General features: G+C 52.7%; 1 protein-coding gene across 20 annotated transcripts in view; it reads left to right on the top strand.

Moving 5' to 3' along the window:
* MAPT (microtubule associated protein tau) overlaps positions 1 to 23,727 on the top strand; it is a 94,204-nt gene that overhangs the window by 47,779 nt on the left and 22,698 nt on the right. For 7 of the 20 annotated variants that reach the window (XM_059148044.1, XM_059148037.1, XM_059148047.1 and 4 more), the window contains exons 2-7: positions 4,390 to 4,518; positions 8,460 to 8,546; positions 11,031 to 11,117; positions 14,824 to 14,889; positions 18,967 to 19,263; positions 21,911 to 21,966. In XM_059148044.1, coding sequence (XP_059004027.1) covers positions 4,407 to 4,518; positions 8,460 to 8,546; positions 11,031 to 11,117; positions 14,824 to 14,889; positions 18,967 to 19,263; positions 21,911 to 21,966 — 705 coding nt within the window. In that variant the 5' untranslated portion in view covers positions 4,390 to 4,406. The remainder of the gene's footprint in view (positions 1 to 4,389; positions 4,519 to 8,459; positions 8,547 to 11,030; positions 11,118 to 14,823; positions 14,890 to 18,966; positions 19,264 to 21,910; positions 21,967 to 23,727) is intronic. The other 13 variants (XM_059148049.1, XM_059148055.1, XM_059148052.1 and 10 more) reach the window with 5 other exon arrangements.

Genomic DNA, 23,727 nt, shown 5'->3' with positions numbered 1-23,727 from the left:
TTTGTCTGTCTGTCCCTCTCACCCTGTGGACAGTTGACCCCTTCCCTGCCCTGCTCCGACTCTGTCCATCAGCAAGGTGGCATGAGGTTGGGAGTATGACCCTGTAGGACAAGGCGCCTTCCCTCGTGGGCCAAAGCTGGCTAAGCTACAGGACGACAGGGACAGACCCCAGGACCCTCTGGCTCTTGTCTCTCTCTAGTTAGGTATTTTTCCCAAAGGTGTCTAAAAATGGCCCTTTTTAAAAAATTTTATTTATTTGACAGAGATCACAAGTAGGCAGAGAGGCAGGCAGAGAGAGGAAGGGAAGCAGGCTCCCTGCCGAGCAGAGAGCCCGATGCGGGGCTTGATCCCAGGACCCTGGGACCATGACCTGAGCTGAAGGCAGAGGCGTCAACCCACTGAGCCACCCAGGCACCCCCAAAATGGCCTTTTTTAGCTTACAGATTTAACTCAACTTTTGTGCCTCTCCTAGAATTTCTTGCTTTCGTCCTACCCTCCACCGCCCTTAAGTCACTGCCTGGGAGACCAGGAGGTAGGAAATGAGAGAGACAGAAAGAGGAGAAATTGGTTGATTTAGAAGAATAAGAAAGCAGAGGGCAGCCTTAAGAAAACAACTCCCTGTGTGTTTATTTTCCTGTCTGTGCGTCCCTTTTAGATTACAGGGATCGGTGGGGTGGTGGCCGAGTCTAGTCTGGCTGCGTACCCACCTCGGGGCTGTGCTTATTTTGTGTTTTCTAGCCTGCTGTCTTTGGCTGAAAGTCTTAGGGTTGGGATGTGTGGCTGTGTCGTTTGTCAGAGGAAGGGAACTTTAACTGGCGAGCTTATATATTCAGGGCGTAAGTGGTGAATGGGCTTTGGGACTTTGCGACTGAACCATGAGCCGAATGTGGCAAGCCATATAGGGTGTGTGGGTTCCTGGCGTCTCACACCTCCCAGGCTCCTTTGGAAGAACTGAAAACCTGTGATTTTAAAATATGAGCAACCACTGGGTTGGGGGCAAGCTGGCCTCAAGAGTAGAGAAAAGAGGAGAATCTCCCCTCCCATGCCTGCATTCTTCTGCAAAACCTCCTGAATTCTACCAGCTTCTTTTCACAAGCTCATTGAGAGAGAGATTTTCTGCTAAGGGATCCCAGCTGTCTGATAGAGAGAGACCTAGAAAATGCTTCCCGTGTTTACTCCCCGGAGACCTTGAGAGGAACCTGTCGCTTCTGGGCCAGTGCCAGTATTGGCGCTGCAGCCCGATCAACTCTGCTGCAGAGACCCAGAGCTCTTCGTAAATCATCAGCATCGTGAAGGCAAGGGTCCCACTCACAAAAGCAGCATAGACAATGGCAAGACATCAAGAGTGACGTCCCCAGCAGGAAAGTGTGGGACAGAGAGGTTTAGTTTAGAAACCAGAATGAATGGGAAGTAACGCTATGGTCTTGCAATAGGAACACCAAATATTCCGAAGGGAGCAATTTTTATCGTCTTGGCACATAACACAGTTCCAGCCAAAATCCCAATGGAATTTTGAGAATTTGAGAAAAAATATTCTAAAGGCCGTCTGTAAAAGAAAACATGCAAGAAGGTCAAACTGTTTTGAAAAAGAAAATGAGAGTGTCCACGGCCACCTAGAGAATAAAACTTGAGATCCAAAACTTCACTCGGGGGTGGGAGTGGGGGGCGGCTCTGGCACCAGAACGGACAGATAAATGGGGCAGAACAGCTAGTTTGTTTGCTTAAGTGAGAGGACAGATTCTATGAATAGGGCTGGGCCTTTGGTTTCACTATTCTTATTTGGGAGGAAATGTTTTGATTCTCACCGCATGTCATCAATCTAAATAAATCTCCCTCCCCCTACAAATAAATTAAGAAAGAAAAACAGAAAACCTTGCAGGTCGGAAGCCATCAGGAACCAAAATAAAGGTAACTGACTGGAGAAACTTTCTGCCACACGTATGACAAAGGGTTGATGTTTCTCATGCATGAAGAGCTCACTTAAGGCATTACGATGAGGACTGAGATCTGAACAGAGGGGCAAAGGCTATAAACAGGCATTTTATAAAAGAGGAAACCAGTCCATGAGATTTTTACTTCTACGCCTCCGTTCACCAGGTTCCAGGTGGGGAAACTTGGTCATTCATTGGAAGGGATCGATCCAGTCTGAAGACCAACGCCCCCCCCCCCCCCCGCCCGAGGTCATCACACTTCTGAGCATTCACTGAGTTCCACTGAATCTTTTTTTTTTTTAAAACATTTTATTTATTTATTTGACAGAGAGAGGCACAACGAGAGAAAGAAAACAAGCAGAGGGATGTGGAAGAGGGAGAAGCAGGCTTCCCGCAGAGCAGGAGGCCCGTTGCAGGGCTCGATCCCAGGACCCTGGGATCATGACCTGAGCCGGAGGCAGATGCTTAACAACTGGACCAGCCAGGCACCTCAAGATTCATCGAATCTTGACCTGCGGCTGGGCGGGGTGGCCTGAGTTAGCTAGCCTGGTTCACCTGGGCCAGGTGTAGTGTCTCCAGCCGGTTTGGGAGGACTTCAGCTTCTGGGGTGATCCCCCTCCCTCCAGGGTGAGGCATCTGGTGACTCAGCCAGATGATAGTGACTCATGGACCAGTCTCGGGGACGAGCCTTTGGGTGGTGACTAGGGACGCCCTAAGAGACTCCATCAGCAAGGAAGATGCTGGGTAGGGATCAAGGGTTTTCTCAGATAATGGAACTCTTCCCTTTTAGAAGAGGGGTTCTGACATTTGGGGGCTTTCTAAGGGCAACAGACCATTGGCCTATCTAAGGGTAGAGAATATCGCCACCAAATCCTAAGCCTGGAAGGGTGAATGGGGACTCTGATCTGCCCGAAATAAAGTCCTGCGTATGGCTGGGGAGATGTCAAAGATTTGGAGAACCTCAGTCTTGGATGCCTTTTCTAAGAGCTCTCTGAGTGACAGGGTCCTCACCCAGAATGAGAAGAGTCCCCTTCTCTATAGGCGGTAAATACCTAAGTGGGGTCAGGCCACCCACCCAGCAGAGGTCCCATTGAGTTCACTTTTTTTTTTTTAAGATTTTATTTTTAAGTATTTACACCCAACATGGGGTTCAAACTCACAACCTCGAAATCAAGGGTCACACACACCCCCGACTGAGCCAGCCGGGCACCCTTGCAGAAAAATTATAAAAGTTACAATTATAAGAAGGAAAGATTAAAAGAAAACAAGCACAATGTAAACAGTCAGAAAAAAATAGAAGGATAACATAGGCAAATATATTTGAAAGGGATTTCAAAAGGTTAGAAATAAAATGATCCTCTGGGCTACTTTTACGATTTTTCTGTAAGTCTAAAATTATCTCAAGTAAAATAATAATTAAATGAAAAGCTGATGTGAATCTGGGGCAAAAATTAAAAGTAAAAATAACAAAAACTATAAAGATGTAAATAAATACATGTAAAATAAGTCAACACATATATGTGTTTACTAGAAAGATTTATTTACATATACTTACATTTCCGTGGGTGTATTTGTTATGTGTACTTCTGTAGCTAAATGTAATGAATCACATGAATGCATGTAAAATAAATCAAGACAGAGCTGAGATTTTTAAAGGGTAAGAAACAAAAACCAAGACCAAAGACTACAGAAAGGTAAAGAGAGGAAGTAGAAGCAACCAGGACAGGAGTGTTTCAGAGATAAGAATAAAAATAAAGTAGAAAATAAGTAATATAAATAATTTATAAGGAAGGTGTCCAGGGCACCTGGGTGGCTCAGTTGTTAAGTGTCTGCCTTGGGCTCCAGTCATGATCCCAGAGTCCCAGGATCAAGTCCCACATCAGGTTCCCTGCTCAGCAGGAAGCCTGCTTCTCCCTCCCCCACTCTCCCTGCTTGTGCTCCCTCTCTCGCTGTCTCTCATTCTGTCAAATAAATAAATTCGTTTAAAAAAAAAAAAAAAAAAAAGACAGTTTTGCTTCCTCATTGTCCAGTGATGGAAAGATCACGTTTGCCTCTTCGTGCTTCGTTTTCCTTACCTGGGGATGTCTTCCCTCTCCTGTTTGGTCTTACCCTTTGCATTAAAAAATTTAAAAATTCAAGCTACAAGTCAGCAGCATTTATATTTTAATGAAGTGGAGAGAGTGCTAGGCTTAACAAGTCAGGCCCATGGGACCTGCCCACCAGGTGACTTTGATTAGGAGTGGATGTGATACAGGTGAATTCAGAATGCCCATCAAGGCCAAGGGCACATCAGATGAGGCTAGGCATCCCATGGGAAGGGGCTGGGGAGGCAGAGAGCTGTCTGCTACGACCCGACCCACCCTCCATCCCGGGAGGATGCGCTTCTCTCCCCACCCCACCCCCCACTTAAGGACCTCAGCTCAGCATACCTTGCTCACCAGCCATCTCCCTTTCCCAGGTGGGCCTTGACCCAGGATGGCTGAGCCCCGCCAGGAGTTCACTGTGATGGAAGATTCTGATCTCTCCTCCCAGGGGGGCTACACCCTCCTGCAAGACCAAGACGGGGACGTGGACCACGGCCTGAAAGGTGAGTACACAGCCGTGCACATCCAGGGGCCCAGCACGAGCTCTGGGAAAGGCTGGCTGGAGGCGTGCCCATGGAGATTTTAAAAGGAATTTTAAGTACTTCTGCTGGCTTGTCAGCGGAGAGTGAAGCCTCTTAAAGGGCCAAGAGAACTCAAAACGTGAGGCTCTTGGAGAATGCACCTTTCCAAAGGAGAGTTTGACACGTGGGCGGACCACAGCGTGACACAGATTCCGGGGCTTGTCAGTCTGAGGCTGCAGCCTTTAGCCACATCGATTCACCTTTAAACCGGCCACACATATTAGCAAGCAGAGCCCTCGGCTTGGGACATTATTTGCGTGTCCTCTTTACGAGCCTGTCTGGGCCCTATTTCAGCAAGAGCCAGTCCGCTCTGGGATCCCCGCCGTTCCTACCCTGACAGACTACATCCTCAAACCTCCAAATACTCTCCAGTACAGTCTTTGGGCCACATTGTCTGCCAAACACATGTGTTTCATGGCACCGACCACGGAGCCTGGGGAGGCCCGTCGGAGAACACTGTGCCCTCTCTCCGACTTCAGATGCTGTGCTCTGCGTCCCCGCCAACAGCTCCAAGTGGCCCCCATGTAAGGATTCCGTCCCTGTCCTCCAGACCCATTTCTAAGGAGACAAAATAGCAAACAGCCTGCTGTTTGTTCTCTGTTCATGCTGAGAAGGATAAAAACACTTTGCAGCCTGTGTATGGGGTAGCGGCCTAAGTGACGGAGCTCTGAGGTGGAAGGGGTCCCCTCGGGGTACCTCTGTCCAGGAAGGTTCCTTGCAGGACATGGGGTCACCAGGATGTCCCCTGGGTTGGGAAGCCTGAGGAGCCATAATTCCTACTTGTAGGACTTCCTGTAGGCCTGGTTCCAAAGACGACATCCGTCTCTCTGTTTAAGCAGAGGATGTTAAGAGTCAGAGGAACCCAGGGATCGGACAGGTGGGCTCCCGGCAGGAGGAGGTGAAGGAAGAGAGGGTACACTGTCCTGGGGAGCTCAGAGGCTGCCCCCCTGGCCTTCTTGGGGCCTCCTGAGCCCAGGTGCTGGGGGGAGGGGTGGGGGGAAATATCCATGCCGGCCAAGTGTCCCAGGGGGCCACAACTGCCCTCCAGATGTCAGGCTCCAAATGGTGGCAAAAAAAAAAAAATGTGTGATTTGACCTCTCGCAGTCCATACCCCAGCTCTGGCCGGAGCTGCTAAGGTGCGGCTCCCACTGGGGGCAATGAGGAAAATCTGCTTTCTCCTTTCAGTCCTGCTGGCTCCCTTCCTCCCTTTGACCCCACTGTCTCCTCCTCTCTTTCTCTTCCCACCTTGTGTTTTCTTCTCCTGCGGTCTCACCCATGCCCCCCCCCCCCATAGCCACTTCCCCTTTTCTGTCCCTACCCTGACCCCAGGCGTGTAGAATGAGAGGGGTGGTGACCCCCAGGACCTTCATCCCAAAGGCAACCTCGCTTTCACCCCACAGCCCTCCCTGGCTGAGGCAGCTTTCGGGGGAAGCCAGAGTTTGCCTTGTTCTCTGACCCCCTGACCTCCTGCCTGGGGCCCTAAGAGCTCCTTCCATCTGAGGACCTGAGCCCACACATCCCCACGCAAGTCTGTGCTGTGTCAGGATGACCATCCCTGACTCCACACTCAAAGAGTCACGATTTGGGTGACAAAGTCTGTGAACCCCCTGCTTATAAGGGAATGTCCTTGAAATGGTAATTTGGGCATTTTTGTAGAACTCTAGGATTGCAAAGGCTTTCATCACCAATGTCTTGGGCAATGCTCATCATAAGTGCTGAGGGCAGGTGTTACTTCCCCTGGTTGACAGATGACAGGCAGAGCTCCCTCCCCAAGTCACAGGCTGCTCAGTCACTCAGCCAGGTCCCCTGGGAATCCCTCATGGGTAGAATCCAACTTAGAATCACCAGGTACTGAATTCTGTCCCATGAATTGCCCCAGTGACCCTCTATTTAGAGTAGGCTGGTTTAAATATTAAATTTTAAATAGATACAATGTTGCAAAGAATGTACCATAATAATGTGGGATGTTAATAATTGGGGAAGCTGAATGTGGGGTATAGTCTCTGGAGTTTGCTATTTTTCTGTAAATCTACAACTGTTCTCAAATAGAAATTTCATTTAAAAAAAATCTGGGAGAAAAAGTGATTTTTACCATTCCTGCTTTTTTGGAAGGGAAATGAAATTCAATTTGTAAAGTTAGAACAAGTTTACCAAGTTCTTTTGTGTCTCAGAGTTATCTAAAGTATGCTTTCTAAAACCACTCAATTCTTTAATATAAAACATGATCAGAAGATCTATGCTAAAACATTTCATAAATATATATATATATGTATATATATATATATGCAAAATTTAAGTTGCTAACCTTTTTGTCGCTGATGTGAAAGGAAAACATTTGTAGATGGTTTGCTTACTGAAAGAGTATACTTCCCAAGAAATCAAGTGATACTTAGATTTCCATAGTTCTTATCAAATTTATTCTTGCTTCTAAGAATTTAGAATGAGTTATTTTTATACGGGGAGTAAGCATGACTTGGCAGAAGATGTCACTTGACTAGCAACGTCTTAGATAAGTGACAGACTATTTTGAATAATAACAAGAAACCACGTATCAAATACTAGAACCAAGAGTATTTACGTGGAGGCTCCCAGCTGGACAAGGACTCCATAAGGCCAAGAGCTGCCGGACGGGGGAGGGGACGGGGTTTAACTGATAGAATCAGGCACTCTAAGGAATTAAAAGGTGTTCCTGGGTTAACTTCTTAGACCTTCCAGATAAGACATTCGAAGGAGGCTTCTTCCTCCTTTTTTCCCTCTCTCCAAGAAATTTGACAAGACTCAGGCAAATGGTGAGGCTGGCAGGCTTGGGACCCAGCTGGGGAAGGGCTGTCCCGGGGACCAGCATGCTTGGGCCTGAGCTCGCACAGTCAAGGCCGGTTAGTAATGACCAGACCTGGCAGACAGTAAGCAGATGCTCCCTCACCATTTGTCCAAAGCCTTCTTAAGGTAGTTGGCGGGCTTTTGCCAGCCCTGGGGCCAGGCTTCTCTGTCTGTGCTGGAAATTTGTTTAGGATGAGCCCTTCTTTTGGCGGGATGGTCGCCCCCAGGGCTGGGTACCCAGTGTCGGCATTTTAGCAAAGGGTGTCTGGTCTCACACTGGGGTTGAACATGACTTGCCTTTTCTCATTTGGGGTTACTTCTTCGTGCCCCAACCAATGCCCCCAGACCCTGGCCTGAAACGGTCTCCAAGGCTGCCCCCACCACAGGTGGAGTGGCTTTCCTGGAGCCCACCAGAGCCTCCTTGGCTCCGGATTCTGCAAGGACAGTTGTCACGTACGTAACCATGGCTGACATTTCAGGTGTGACTCCGGTCCTGTCGGTCTGTCCTTGGAGATCTTTCTATGGAAGAAGCTGAGTCAAGTCCAGACTCACGGCCAGAAGTCCAGTTAGAAGGCGTAATGTCTGCCCTGAGCTCATTCCTTTTCAGAGGAAGGAGTTGGATCTGAATGTTTTTCCAGGCATCTACTTGTCATCGGCGAGTGGTAGTGATCTCCCAGACCCCTCCCTCTCCGTCAGGAAAGACGCAGCAGTGGTTTATTTGCGGCTTGGCTTGGTAGTATCGGCTGCCCTTTTGTTAATAGAAGAGCCCTTGCCTCCTTTGAAACTGCCAGCTGATTAAAAGGCAGTTTCTCTTCTCGCCCAGGAACGAGCCTCTTTGCCTGATGACCCTGGTATGGGAACACAGTTGTGTTGGGGCCGGGGTGGGATCGGTGACTGTATCATGTGGCCGCCTCCCGGATATCGGGGTTCCACGCTAGGGGATTTTCAGGTCTGAAAGACCCCGCTCCCCATTTCCTCCTGAAGCCGAAAGGAGGGGTGGGGAGAGGCCGCCGTCCTGAGCGGCTCGTTGTGTATGTTCCAGAGTCTCCCCTGCAGACCCCCGCTGAGGATGGATCTGAGGAACCGGGCTCTGAAACCTCGGATGCTAAGAGCACACCAACGGCCGAAGGTGGGCCCTCCTCTCCCTGCTGCATTCAGACAGCCGCCCCCTGCCTCCAGCCTGCGCTTAGCCATGCTTTCAGCCCCGCGTGCCGCCTTCCCGGCTGCGTCTTCTGCCGCCTGTCCCTCTGGCTGAGAGTCATGCTTGTTCCATGCTTTGCAGGATGGGCTCGGGCCCCGGAATGTGACAGGAGCCAAGCCCTGCTTTGATCCCTTGCTGACCAGGGCGAGGTTTGGGCACCTTCGTCGTGTGGGTGCTTTGAGGTGGCTGCATTTGCAGAGGCTAGGATCTGCGGCAAAGTGGGGCCTGAGCACGGCTCCCCAAAGCCCCTGTTCCATGTCGATATCCTCCCGCGCTCCTCCAGAAGCCCCCACCCGCTTTATCTTCTTCCAGGAGCCACCAGGTCCCAGAGCAGCCGTTGGGCTGAAGAAGGGGCCAGCTCAGTGCACCTCTCCAAGCTCACACGTTGGGCCTGGTATGGTTTAGTTTCCTTCATTTCTTTGGCTCTGGGCTTGGTCTGGGCCTCTAGACCTTGGCCAGGTTGTTCGTTCCGGCACATCTCCTACCCTATCCTCTCTAGACTTTTGGTGTCCAGGTTATTATAAAGCTCCTCATGTATTTCCTGAAGAGCTCCTTGGTCCTGATATTGACCACCTGCTCTTGCTTCCCATCTATGTCCATCAAGACTGCATTTGATTTCAGATCATGGAAAACCCAACTAGCTGCAGCACGGATCTGAAGAGGCTTCTGTGTCTCACGTAATAAGATGTCTGGAGGGCAGCAGGTCCCCAGGGTGATCAGTGCTCTTCTGTCTTTATCTGCTGCCATCCTGAACAGTTGGATTGTTGCTTCATGGTGACCAGATGGCTGCTGCACCTCCAAGCATCACCTCTGCTTTCACAGCAAGAAGAAAGTAGCCAAGCAAAGTGGCCAAAAGGGCCCTGAAACTAAACGTTTTTCCTTTTTTATTAGGAAAGCAAGAGTTCTGTGACAAGTCCCAGCTGGCTGACCCCCACTTATGTCTCATTGGCCAGAGTTCATGGATGCCCCTGGCTATAAGCAGGAGGCTGGAACACGGAGCATTTTGTTTTCTGACTCACTAGTTGCAGAAATCAAGGGAGAGGGGCATTGAGGATGGCTTTTGAGTAACCAGTGGATGGCATCTGCCCTTCCATCTCTCCATACATCCCCCAGGCCTCTCAGCACTTCTCCTGGCCCTACCCATGGCTTTGGAGGCTGTCACAGGATGAAAGCCTGGCCCAGCATCTCCCAAGTGTCCAAGTGTCCACTTTTGAATGAATTCAGAAAGCGACTGCCAAGTGCCTGCCGACTGCTTGGCATAAGGGTGCGTCTGTGGGGGAGAAAGTGGGTGAGGCCCTTCCCCCGTGGTGTTCAGCCTAGTGAGGAAAATACCCATGCCTAGTGCTCGTTGCTCTTCTTCTTAGGGCCAGTGATGCAAGACACTTCCCGCTGATCTTGTTAGGACAGTTTTGCAAGTTGCTACCGCCCTGTGAAGGCCCTCAAAGCTTAACACCAGACTTCATGGCAGCCTCCCAAATCATGGTTTTCAGTGCTCCCGTCAACATTATTCTGGAAGAATCTTCCAGCCAAGTCTCGCTGCACTCTGGATGCTGTACATGTGTGGGCCCCAAGAGCTTCCATTCCCACCCCACGGGGAAGGGGACCCTGCGGGCGGTGGGTTTTGCCAGGCTGCTCTGTCTTCTCCCGAGACGACCATAATTAAAACGGGTTCCATTTGACTAACTGACTCAGACTCTTGGAAAGCTTTCAAAGCTGACAACTCCTTCTGTCTGCCTGAAACAGCCTTCGGGTGTGCTAGGGCGGTGCTCGGGGAGGACTGCGGATTTGGTAGTGTTCACTCTGAGAAGAGGCTGACAGCCGTTCCTGGGGGTGGGTTTTTACCTCTGGCCTCTGCTCTGAAGGTGAACCATTTGTTGTCAAGGACTGCTGTCAAGCACCGAACTCTGGACAGGACCCGCCTGTCCATTGCCCCCACCTGCCAGGGGAGTCTGTGCTTCCAACCATCAGTCATGGGCTCAGGGGACAGGGGGCTTGGAGCTGGGAGCAAATTTGCTGCTCACCTGGCAATGACACTCCCATTTCACCGATGAGGAAACTGAGACCCAGAGGGCAAAGGTCTTGCTCCAAGCCTCACAGCGATGGTCTGCTATTCAGCATGCCTTCTTTCAAAGCTCCTGGGCACCCCCAGCAGTCTCTCTCACTGCAGTGTTGACATGGGGGCTGTGCCCTACAGACGGCCTGGGCATCTCACGAGCCGGGGCCACCAAGCAGGGTACGAATGTGCTTCCTTCGAAGACATCAGGCTCTGGGCCCTGCTTTGTGGTGTTGCTTTTTTGCATGCCGCTGAGTCCCCCTCCGCCTCCCCGTCCCTGCCCGCTCCCACACTAGAAGTAAGGTGAGGGCTGGGCCTGGCTCCTCCCAGCCCCCCTTAAGGAGACTCTCGGTTTGCAGACGTGACAGCGCCCTTAGTGGATGAGGGAGCCCCCAGCCAGCAGGCGGCCGCTCAGCCCCACACGGAGATCCCAGAAGGAGCCACAGGTGAGGGTGACCCCCGTGGCCGGGCGCCCGGCTGCCCTGCATGGAGGAGGGGCGCGAACAGCGGTGATGCTCTCCCCGAGCGAGGCAGCCACGTGGGTGGATGCCGGGGTCTGGGGTTCTTGGGTCATTCCGAGCTTGGTGCCTTGATACCCTGTTGCTTCCGTGGCTGCCTGCCGGCCTCTCGACAGACCGAGGCCCTTCTGGAGGCCCTTCCAGCTTCTCTACTCCCGTCTCAGCCCACACATCAGCGCAAAGCTCTCGGCCAGGTCCTCTGAGGCAGGCCGAGGGGGCAGATTCTGCCTTCTTCAACCCCCAAGCTCAGCCCCGCCTCCTGCTGGGACTCTGCCCAGTGACAAAGTCATCTCCTAGTGGGCAGTTTACCGCCAGGCCCTCCCCCCCCCCCCCCGTCCCCCAGCGCGGGGCAGGTTCTTAATGGGACAGACCCTAAGGAGTTCAGCAATGGGATCTAGCACCCATTTCTAGGACTGTCGCTTCAAACGTGTTTGCACAGAACAGGCGTGACCAGACTCTCCTGTCTACGCAGATGATGGGAGTAGCTCAGTCAGGGCGCCGACCAGAGCTAGTGAGATGACCCCAGGGCCACCAGGGGTCCTCCGAGCTGCCCGTGCCCTTAGGAAGTGGCGCGCTAAGCCCAGAGTGCTTGCTGGCATCCCCTTCTCATCCTCCTCTTTGGGTTTCCGTAAAGACTCAGCGGTTAGCTGGCGAGTTGGGGGTTCCTCAGCAGGGAAGGCTGGAGAGTGCTGGACAGGATTTCACCAGCGGTGGAGAGAGTGGGCAAACGTCCCCAGGCGGGAGTCCCCTTTCCTTCCTGACGACAGTGCTCATGGCAGCCACTTGGGAAACTGCAGCCTTTTCTTGGGGCTCCTTTTGTGGAGCGCACCACCCCCCACCATGCAGAGGTCCCGCAGCACCGCCCCCCCCCCCCAAGCTCATCAAAGTAGTTTCTGCTTTGGGAGTTGGTCTTTTGAAATGGAGAGAGGCGGGGCCTCATCCCAGCAGCCAAGGTGGCTGACTCAGTGGGGGAGCCCTTCTCCTCCCAGTGTGAAAACTGTAGCCTGCTCTTGACTTCGTCATCTCGCCTCGGTAACCGAAAGTACTCTCGTCTCCTCAGTGGCAAAATGCAGTCTGCAAGTGCTGCGCGGCATGCCCGGTCCGATGCAGTAGCCCAAGCTCATTCGGGATTGTAGCCCTCCCTTCTGGGCCTGGGGAGGCGGGGGAGGCGGGAAGCAGGAAAATTCTTCCCAGATTGGCACTACTGGGAATCAGCTTCACAGGCTCTGCTGTGTTTAAAGTTGGCTCTTTCTCTCGTGGGCACCCGTTTGGAGCACTTCCAGCCCCTGTATCCCTGTTATCCCTCCGCAGGCCCCTCCCCCTGCACTGACTTCCAGCAGACACTTCTCTCTCCTCGGCCCCTTGGAATCTGAAGATCCACCCAGCCTTACTGTGCCAAGGCTGGCTTCCATTGGTGGGCTACCAGCGACAGTCCAAGGCACCTCCAGCAACTGCTGCCCCGGCCTGTATCAGGTCTGTGGGAGACACACATTCTTTGCCCAAGCAAACCTGGAGTGTGTTGACTAACCTCATGGGCTGAAGCCACGCCCCTTCACTCTACCCCCAAATCAGGGCCAGCCCATCTCTCCTGGTTTTCCCAGGCGGGATTCTGACAGCAGTCCGCCATGTCTCTAACCCCAGGGGACACACACCAAGTATCTGAGTGGTGCCTTGAAATTATTTCAATAATTTCAAGCCCCATAGCTGTCCTCCACACTCCCAATCCCCGCTTTCCACCTTCTGCATCCTCAATGAGGTAGAGAGATTTCAGAGTTGGGGAGCTTGTTTCCAGCTCTTGTGTTGGATGCCCTGTACCCTAGTTTAGTCCTTGCTTGGGCGTGTCACAGTTGCTTGCTGTATCTTGGCGCACTGATGAAATTTCTCCTTGGAGGTCCTTTTGGGGGTGTGGTGTGGCCACCCCACTGCAGGAATCCCTGCCTTGTTGGGATGGGAGCCCCTGCTTCTGGGGGCTTCAGAGAGAGAGTAATGGCCCAGCCATCATCCCGCATCCAACCTGCCCCCTTTGGTTTCTCTGGGGACCCCCTTGCTGGGAACTGGGAGGGGGGAACCTCAGAGTTACCAGCAGCTTTTAATTTCTGACATGCGCCCAGGCCAAGATAGTCAACCCTGCACTGGCCTGTGAGTGCAGCGACTTCCCAGTGCCCCAGGGGTCCATGCCCACGTGTCCCCTCATAGTCTCAGTCTCTAGGACTCCATGCCACTCAGCTGGACTTGCTGTCAGTCCAAGACTTTCTATCATGGCCTCGTCAGAAACTCAGACCACATCTGTGCTTGGAGCGGCCTCTCCTGGACGGTTGGCTGGTTGTTGACATGGAGCTGTCACCATCTGACATCGTGGGTGGCACAGTGCTGGCTGGTGGGGGCCCAGAGGGTGGTCGTGTTCATGGCCTGGCAGATGGGGAGCCCACTGCCAGCCCCCTCTATCCGCCCGGCAGCTGTTCTGGGACGGCCTGTGGGCTAGGTATTTGTAAGGTCACTGAGCAGCTGTCCAGGGACCCTGAGAATTGTCCTTTTCCCTCATCCATGCTTTCTAGGGTGGGCCCAGGCTGGTCACTTGGCATTTCTGTCGTAGGTGTGAAATCTTAAACATCACAGGGCTGGGAGGAACGACTGGTCGCCGCCCAGCCGGCCACTCGTAGACATCTCTTCGGGGTGGTGGCTTTTTCTGTCCGTGTCCGATGGGGCACGGGTGTTCTTCTGGGGCCATGAGGCAAGCGCGCGTCAACATGTGGCCAAGTTGCTTTATAGACCCTTTCTTCAGGACACTGGTATCCATTGTCCAGAGCAAAGTCCTAGTTCTTCATGGTACAGAAATTGGCATTGCTGTAAAGCGTACTGATTTGGGGGCTGTCGGAGATGTTGTCTCCCTGAGCAGGAGCCCAGGACATCCTCAAAGCTGCTCTCTGGCACCGCTGACCTCCCTCTAAGCAGGGGCCCCTACTCCTAGCATGTGGTTAGAGGTGTTTGCCCCGTCATTTGTAGACAAGAAACCAAACAGCTCTGGGGCGCCTCCCATATGCCGGGCACTCAGCCAAACCTATTCACTCAAGTTCTCGTATTAACCATCACTTCCGGTGTACGAGACAAGCCGGTGTCATCACCTAGGGGTCTAGATGAGCACATGGGCTCAGAGAGGTTAAGGAAATGGTGGTGCCTGGTTGTGAACCCCAGTCTGACTCTATGGCCCTAGATAATTAGTGCTTCCTTGTACCCTCAGCGCCTCTGGAGCCCTGCCTGGGGCTGGGAGTGCACCTGCGGCTGAGACCTGGTTCCGGGGTCAAAGGCTGAGCGCAAACTGGCTCTCTGACCTCACCCCTCCTGTGGGAGTGGGGCACTCGGGCCCCTGCGCCCTGCGGAGAAGGTGTTTCCTGCAGGATCATGGTCATGTAGAAGGGGTGTGGGTGCGGTGGGGTTCACTAAGTGCTTTCATCCACATCCACATCCCCAGCAATAATGTTTGTGAAGAGCCAGAGGGGCCGCCCCCTTGGTACCTCATAAGATGTGCCTTTCCTGAATGTTCTTGGAAAAATCCCAGAAAATGCAAAGAGCTTTGTTTCCAGCAAACAGTAACTATCTTTGCTTCTATCTTCTTCATTTGCTGACCATAAAACAGCTGAGGAAGCAGGCATTGGAGACACGCCCAACCTGGAGGACCAAGCTGCTGGACACGTAACTCAAGGTCAGTGGGCTAGAATCGCCGACCGGGCGTGGGGGTTGGAGAGGGGAGACAGAAGCACTCCCAGGGGCTCCACCCTGTAAAGACAGTCCGCCGGGCCCGACTTCATGAGGCCAGACTTCTAGGCGTAGGCACTCATCGAGGTTGGGCTAATTAGATAGAGAAAGAGCTCTAGTCCCTTTTTTACCCCCTTAACACAATTTCTGGGTGATTCCTAAGCTGTTTAGTGGGAAGTCAATAATGTCCCAACAGAAACACAGAAATGCAGGACAGGAGATTTCCTCTGCAGGCTGCCCTCTGGCCTGTCCGGGGAGCAGGGCCTCGGCCGTATCCTCACCCAGCAAAATCTTTTCAACTTTCTCCTGGGCAACCTCAGACCTTATTGTGAGGCTCTCTTCTCAGAGGCCCAAACTGCCGTGTTCAAGGAAGCCAACTTTCTGTGAGCATTTAGCACACGTGTTTTAAGAACTTAATTTTATAAATCCTAAAGATTCCTTAATCTCCGGAAATGGAGACGTCTGATAGAAAGGAAGACCTTTAGGTTTGTTTTCTATCACTCGCCGCGTCAATGAACTCGACAGTGTACTGTATCACGAGGAAGTTTCTAGAATGCCAAAGAGCTAGGAAGACCCTGTTCTCTCCAGAAAGTGATGTGGGATTTGTCCAACATTTAGTGCTGCTGCTGGGGCCCGCTGGCTTTAGGAGGACCCTGGTCCCAAAGAAAGGTCTCGATGAGGGTGTTTTGAAGTTTAACTCCACATGAGAGGAGTCTGTGCCCCACAGCAGGCTGACGTGCTCAACTCACGTGGCACAGAGAGGCGTGTTTTCATTTTTAGGCTTACAAAGAGCTTCAAAAAATATTAGAAGGGATAATGAATGTAAGGGGGAGCCCTAGCCTGTGCATTACAAACAGACCCTGCCTCCTCTTTCTTTAAGGTCATGGTTTTCAACTTAGGTAAAATGAACGGCTTTTCTAACCTCTGGAGATGATCATTTATTTCCACAGAAAGAAGTGATTTGAGTTTTTACCCTACAAATTTTTTTTTTTAAGATTTTATTTATTTATTTGACAGAGAGAGAGAGCATAAGCAGGGGGAGCGGCAGGCAGAGGGAGAGGGAGAAGCAGGCTTTGTGCCAAGCAGGCAACCTGATGCGGGACTTGATCCCAGGACCCCAGGCTCATGACCTGAGCTGAAGGCAGATGCTTAACAACTGAGCCACCTAGGTGCTGCTTCCTACACATTTTTACTACAGGCTATGTGTTTCTGCCCTTATGACATATTCCATGCAATGAAAAGATCAGGCCAATGTCTTTATTTTTGTGCTCACTGACTTCTTCCATTTTTCCATCAGTGGCTTAGAATCACGCAGATACAAAGATGAACACCAGATAGACACTGGCTGTGGGAGGTGGGCACCAAACCCCGGAAACATGGAGGTTTCTACCTCTGCTCCCAAGACCAGCACCTCTTGCCTTGATGCGAACTGCTGGTCCATACTGACAAGGCCTCTGCCCTCCGGTGAACCCGTGTGAAGCCTGGATACATGATCCACAAACACATCTTATTTCCCAAAGACCTGTCATCTGTTTTTAGATTTAGGAAGAGCCACATAACGATAGCCCTGTTACTCGATCTTGAAGTTTCTGTGGCAGAAGGCAGCCCGTGTTCTTGAAGAACCTAAGATAGACAAGGCTGCTTCAGGGTGGCACCCAGGGAGCTGAGTGTCAGGAGTAGGAAGGCCTTACCCCTGTCCTGCTCACAGCGGGGGACACCTTTTGTCTGTGTCACGAGGACCCGGGCCTCCTGAGGGCGAGGTGAGGGGACTGTTTATCCAGAGTCCAGAGGCCTTCCCTTTGGTGGGTCACATACTGTTTACCTCGGACCGCGCCCCCCCTGCCCCCCACCCCCAGATGACTGTGGTGTTTACTACTTAGGAGCACCTCAGAGCGCCGAGGAGCCGCACGGACTCTTCTCCCAGCCTGGCTCCGGCCTCCGGAAGTCTATGCATGAAGTTAGGTTCAGTCAAACACACATACACACTGTACCATCAAATACTGATGACTTTTCAAGGTGTGTTTACCGTTTACATTTGGGGCCTTTGTCTCTTTTGTCATGAGGGTCGTTCACAGTCTTCCTGTATATCAGTACAGTCACATCCTGACCACGAGCAATTTCTAGAAAGCTCTGGGAGAAAAGCTCTTTCCAGAAGGCAGGGAGACCTGGCCCACCACGGAGGTGTAGACAAGCATCTACTGTGCGTGCAGCCTCTGGCCTGTCGAGCTGGTTGGTTGACGAGGCATCGTGGCCTTGAGACATGTGCTCCGATTATCTGTCCTTCCCTCTGTTTTTTCTGGGGACCGACGGACGGCCCCAGTAAGGTGCCCGTAGACCCCGTGGAAAGCAGAAATGAGCCTGTCTTCCTGACACCAGTTTTGCTTGTGTCATGCACATTCCCTTGCCTCTCTTCCCTGAGCTCCTTCAGTACCCTGAATCTTTGGGGTCCTGCGCTGGAGTTGTATGGGTTCTTCTGTGGAGACTAGATGCGAGGTACAGAGGTTGGGAATTCAAACAAACAAAAAACAAAAAACAGCAGAGGATGTGGGTTAGGAGTACCAGAGAGTGTGACTCTTGTCCTTAATATGCGCTCAGGGCTCACGGGAATGCCGCCCGCACGGGCCAAAGAGTGAAGTGTGCCCTCCGCCAAGTGCTAGTCGTGGGATGGGCTGAAAACTGGTCTCGTTGACAATAGTAACAACAGCAGCAGCTTTGCCACGCAGAACCCTTTCCCGCCACAGCAGCCAGCCTCGCCTTATAGATGCAAAAGTCCCCTCCGTGATCCACAACCTGGATAATCTGTTTATAGGAACCTTGTGGCCGGTCTGTTAGCAAAGACTCGAGCCCTGGTGGTGGTGAATTTGGGCATTTTCCAAATCGTAAGGCAGGCAAAAAGGGGAAGCAGAGAGAGGGAGAGAAAAGGGTATCCTCACCGCCCCCAAGCCAGGGCCTAGCTAGAGGGCAGAATCCTCAGGAAGCTCAGGGTCCCTGGAGAGAGGGAGCCGCTTCTGTAGCCTACAGAGCTCTCATTCTGAGCAATGGAAAGCAACAAGGATGAGCCCAGGGCGCGTGCTCCTCTTTCTTTTCCGGCTGGGCTTGTGATGCTGTTTAAATGTCCTTTTCTTATTTCAAGAGTGCGTTCTCTCTCTTAAACAATTAACGCATCCTTGCCAACCTTTTGCCACCGCCGCCTCTTCAGACTCAGAGGAGTTGAGAGTTCCAGGCCAGCCGAGAGAGGTACCTGAGAGGCCCCCAGCCAACGGGCTTAGCTCTCAGGATCAGCCTGAACACGGCAGAGAAGCTTCTGGGGTCTCTGTGCTGCCTCTGGGGGAGAAACAGCCAGAGGCCCCTGCCCTGGTGGTCCCCTGCCATTCCCAGCATCGCCCCATCTGCGAACCATCTTCTCCAACAGGAGGCCCACAGGAGCCCCACCAGGAGTGGGGACCCAAACCAGGGGCTGGGGTCGAGGGGGGTCTGGCCTTTCCAAAGCCCACCTCCCCTGGATGTCTCCAGATGGAGTCTGGGGGTGTCAAGGCTGTCCAGGAGAGCCGCCCTGGGGAGCCAGGGCACCGTGGAGGTGAGGCCGCCGACCCAGGCACCCTGGGTCTGACAGGCCAACGTGTGGCCTACACATCTGGGGCTCTCATCGAGCCTGATGGCCCCAGGAAGTCCACATGCCAGCCTTCGGAGACAGAACCTGAGGACACAGAGGCCAGTCGCCATGGCTTGGAGCCGCTGGAGCACCAGCTTGTGGGAGACTTGCACAAGGAGGGGCCCCCTCTGAAGGGGGACCATGGCAAAGAGAGGCAGAGGGACAAGGACGTCGACGAAGACCGCGATGTGGACGAGTCCTCGCCCCAGGACTCCCCTCCCTCCCAGGTGTCCCCAGGTCTTCAGAGCTCCCCGACCCGAGGCGGGCCACCCCCCCACCCCGCAGTTTCCAGAGGAGCCACTGGCTTCCCCAGTTTCCCAGCCGAGGGTGCCATCCGCCTCCCTGTCGATTTCCTCTCCAACGTCTCCACAGAGATCAAGGCCTCAGAGCCCCACGGGCCCAGCGCGGGGCCCACGCTGGAAGGGCAGGACACGCCCCCCGAGTTCACCTTCCACGTGGAAATCAAAGCCAACGTGCAGAAGGAACAGGGACAGGCAGAGCTGGATTTGGAAGGGACTGCCCTCCCAGGGCCCCCCGGAGAGGAGCAAGAACCCCAGGGCCCTTCTGGGGGAGAGGACACAAAAAAGACTGACCTTCCAGAACCCTCTGGAAAGCAGCCAGCCACTGTTCTGCCAGGGAAGCCCATCAGCCGGGTCCCTCAACTCAAAGGTCTGTGTCTTGAGCTCCTTCGTTCCTCCCTGGCGACCTCGTGTGGCACCTGGGCTGCGGGCACTGCCACTGAGCTTCCGGCCGCTCCTTGACTCCTGCTGCTTCCGAGGTTCCCCGGGAGCGTCACTGAAGCCGCCCCGCCGGACACTGCTGCTCACCCTCCCGCAGCCGCCTCCTGCCCTCAGGCTCCGGTAGCACGTGCTCCTCTCATGCTTGCCCGCTGCATGTCACCAACACCCCACCCAGCGCTGTCCACCCTGTCCATTTCTCTGGCCCCCCAGAGGATCCACGATGGTCCATCAGCCCACAGGTGGCTGGTGTGCTGCCCTCCACAGAGCGGATAACAGCTGGTCTGCTTTTGAGGGCTGATTATGGGCCCTACAGTCATTGTCCAGAACCCTCCTGACCCTTCCAAGAGGGTGTAATTAGCCCCACTTTGCACCCGAGGAAGCAGGCTCAGAGAGATAAAATCACTGGCTGAAGGTTACCAGGTAGTAAGTGACAGAGCCCCATTCAGAATCCAGGTGGGTCTGCTCTGAAAGTCACACTCTTCCCTGTTCAGCACAGTGCCTTCTGGAAGGTTCTGAAGGGTGCCCTCCACGCCCAGAGACACAAAGGGCATGAGCCTGCCGTCTGCTGCTCTTGTCCATGGACAACACATCACATGGGGCAGATGACACAGACACAAGCATTTAGGGATAGCCCAGAGCCCAAGCTAAGCCTTTGGCCCAACAGCCCCCCACCCCGTCTGCCCTGTCTTGCAGCAGGGGAGACAACGAGCAAAAACAAAACGTTCCTGTCTGAATCTTCTCTTCCTCCCTTGGAGGAGCCTGGGAACCCCTGTGCTGGGATGGCAGGGACCTCGGGAGCACAGCAGCCCTTCGGGAACTGGGGAGGTGGTAGGGGAGGTTTCCCCATGTTGGCATCTCTGTCAGGAAGACAAGGAGGCCAGCGGAGGCCTCAGGTGCATTCATACATTTAGGACATCTAGTGTGTTGGAATTATTCGCAGGGCTCAGAAATCCCTCACTCGAGTGGCCAATTGCAAACATCTGTTACAGTGTTGTGAGACTTTACTTTCAAGAGAACTTTGAAATGTATGTAAAGGAACTTTATGTATAAAATTAAGGCCCTGAAAAATTCCTGTACTCTCCTATTTTAAAATATCCTAAATTCCAAAATAGTAGGAGACAAATAACTGTGACTTGGCAAATTATAATAGTGTTTCCTGAAGTGGTGTTTTATTGCATACTGGCTATTGATAGATGTGTCCAGGGGAAAAGGAGTTCTGTAGTCCAATAAGTTTGGAAAAAAAAAAACAGGCAAAGCGAAGTTACGCAAGGTTTGCTGCAGCAGGACTTGTCAGAGCCTTTAATATTCTAATGCACATTATGACCCTCTGAGAAAGACACAGAGGACAGATTTCCCAAATTTACTTGACCTGACCTGCTAACATCTCCCAGAAGAGGACTTGTTCAGGAGTACCCAATCTGGGAAATGCGTATCTAGCAGATGCTTCTGTTGTGACGTGGAGGGTGATGGTTGATTTGAGCAAAAGACGTGAATCGGGTCCACCTGGGGCTCTTATTAAAATGCATATTCGGAGGCCCCAGCTTGAGCATACAGAGTCTCGGATGGGCCCAGGGATCTGTGTTTTCTCAACCCATCCTAGTGGTTCTGCTGTGTGGGACTGTGTGACAGTGACTGGGCTAGACCATCAATCCGGGTCACTCCAGAAATCCAGTCTCCGGCAGCCAGCAGGAAGCTCCAGGAGACCCCACTGACCTCTCAGCAGGGAGAGTATGGTACTGAGACCAAGGACGAAAGTCTATAATCAGTCTACAATCAGCAAAGAATGTCACCAGAAGGGAAGGATGAGTGCCTTTTCTAGATACGAAAGTCGCCAGCGGTTTGATCCTAAATTCCAGAGATGACCTGTAAAATGTTTGACGATAACTAGTCTGTAGCTTATTTGGGGAATCGACAAGGATTAATCCCCGTGGGAGGGCCCGTAGATGGCGAGAAGACCCTTCCCGGCTGGTCAGGGGTGGACCAGGCTTGTCGAGGGCAGGGCTGCTGGGGCTGGAGACCCTAGCCACCCTCCCCCCAGCCATTAGTGAGGGACAAACTGCAGGAAGACAATTCATCACCCTGACCCTTGGCGGACAGCACAAGTAAGGGATCCTGCAGGGGTTTGGAGCATAGCTGAGCTGCCGCGACTGTGCCCGAGGGTCTCCAAATGCCCCTCCTTGGAGTGGGGTTGGTGCCCCCTGGGAGAGGCAGACCCTGGAAGAGACAAGGAAGGAGCCTATGAGAGGTGAGGTCTGCACTGTCTGCCTTCCCTGATCGCCCCTGTCACCCGCGTGTGCCTGGAAGAGTTTCCACTGCGTCCCCTCTGCATGTCCCCACCCTTGGCCAGCCTGCTGCCCCCTCTTGTCAGGGTGCGCCAAGCAATGACCCCAGTGTGCTGTGTGGATACTAACAAGGAGAGACAGATTCAAGGGGGAAAAAGTCCACAGGGTTTCCACCCAGCCCAGCTGAGCAGAACACACTGTACCTTTCCCGGGAAATCAGCGCAACCGCATCCAGGTCTTTCCAGGAGCTCTAGAAACAGGTGTAACATACAATCTCATTTTATGTCTTATCAGCTCGCATGGTCAGTAAAAGCAAAGATGGGACTGGACCCGAGGACAAAAAAGCCAAGGTAAGCTGACAAAAACCACAAAACTCTGCCAGCGTCAAGTTTATCAAGAAGCCATGCTTATCTGAATTTTTATATGTAACACGTGGGGAGCCTCTGTCACCGAAGGATGACTGTCATTTAAAAAATGCTTTGTGTTTTCACGCAAACTGTTAAAATTCCAGCATTTATCTACTTTGATGCTTATGCCAGGGAAGGGCGGTCAGCAGGTGAATGAATTCATGCTCCTCTAACTGCAATTCCGTTAGCATCGTTGAAATAAGACGTTCATCGTAAACAAAGATACACTTGAATTTTCTGCAATAAAGTTTGAATTTTGCACATCTTAAACTTGCCACTGCAGATCCAGGCTCAGTGAGATGTATATACACATACATACTTAAGGTGTAGAGAAAATACCATTTATTCAGGTGGCTGAGAGAACATTGATCAAGGAAGTGACCTCTAACCTAAGGTGGAGGGTTCTGGGAAAGCCCTAGAAGAGGGGACCTACGAGGCAGATGGGGAAGGAAATGTGAAGGAGAGTTGCTGAGGCAGCACTGGGAACAGCATTCCGAGGAGTAGGAACAGCACAGCAAAGCCCAGACACGTGAAGAGATGATACATGTTCTGAGAATTCTAGGCAGGTGGGTTGGTTGCTGTGGAGCTCCAGGTGGTGCTGGTGTACAGTGGGAAGGACAGTAGGGGAGGGAAAGCGGATACACGCCTCAAATGCTCAGTGGACGAGTGGGCAGCAGTGCGGTAGACGCCATCTTGAAATCTTGCCAAGGCGCCAGTTTGACACAAGCTTTAGTCAGATGTCAAAAACCAACCTGAGGTATGGTGAATGGAGCCCCTGCTCCCACCAAAAGTGCCTCCAGAACGGTGCGGGCTTTCTCAGTGCTTGCTGTCAGCTGTAGTTTCCTCCCGTAATGATTGTGCCTCCTTGAAAATTCTCCTGTAACTGCACAGTAGAGTTTCCTCAGAGGAAAATCCCTCTGTGGTGCTAGATGAAGACCTATTTTCTGTAAAGGCATCTAAAATTTCCGATATAAATCCTGCCCGGAACATCTGGGTCTGAATCCATCCCAGAGCCCTGGTGGGGTCCTCAGAGGGTAGCTCTAGGAGTTAGGGAGCATGTGTGGTGCCTCCCCTCTAGGAGGTCAGGGTTTGCCATCATAAGACCTGGTGAGGCAGCCCAACGGTCCTGCGTGGACCTGGGCAGCTGGGCCCTAGGGACGTGAAGCCATGGCAAGAGCTGCTGCTGGCCAGTCGTGCCCCACGTCAGGGGAGGCCCAGCCTCAGGCATGCATGTATTCCGTTCATTCATTCGTGTGCACACATGGGAACAACATCCCTGCCCTGGACATCGAATGATCTGGTCTTGCATGACCCCGGGCCAGGTAGGGAGTGCCGCCACCAGAAGGGGGCCTGTGCACCAGGGAGAGGAGGGGTACCCACCCCCGACTTTTATCATCACCAGTTCCAAGACCTCAGCCTGGGTCCGTCCCTTCACACCTTTCCCCACCCCCTGGGCCCTCCTCCTTGCCACACGGGGCCCCCATCATTTTGGTGGGGTATCTGAGGACAACGAGAAAACAAACCCAAGGTCCTTGCTTGGTAGCTAGCTCTGAGTCCCTCTTGGAAACACCTCTGGACTAGGCCTCTCGGTCTTAGGCCTGAAGGTGTGACCCCCTTCCTCCTCCTCCCAACACACCCCCTCCACCAGGGCCAGTTAGGACAGACCATGAGTCCCAACCACCGTCCATCACTTACCCTCTCCTC

The sequence above is a fragment of the Mustela lutreola genome, chromosome 15 (genome assembly GCF_030435805.1).
Source record: "Mustela lutreola isolate mMusLut2 chromosome 15, mMusLut2.pri, whole genome shotgun sequence".
In the NCBI taxonomy this organism is placed as follows: domain Eukaryota; kingdom Metazoa; phylum Chordata; class Mammalia; order Carnivora; family Mustelidae; genus Mustela; species Mustela lutreola.
The sequence above is the reverse complement of the archived record's forward strand: the minus strand, read 5'-3'. Positions and strand labels throughout refer to the sequence as shown.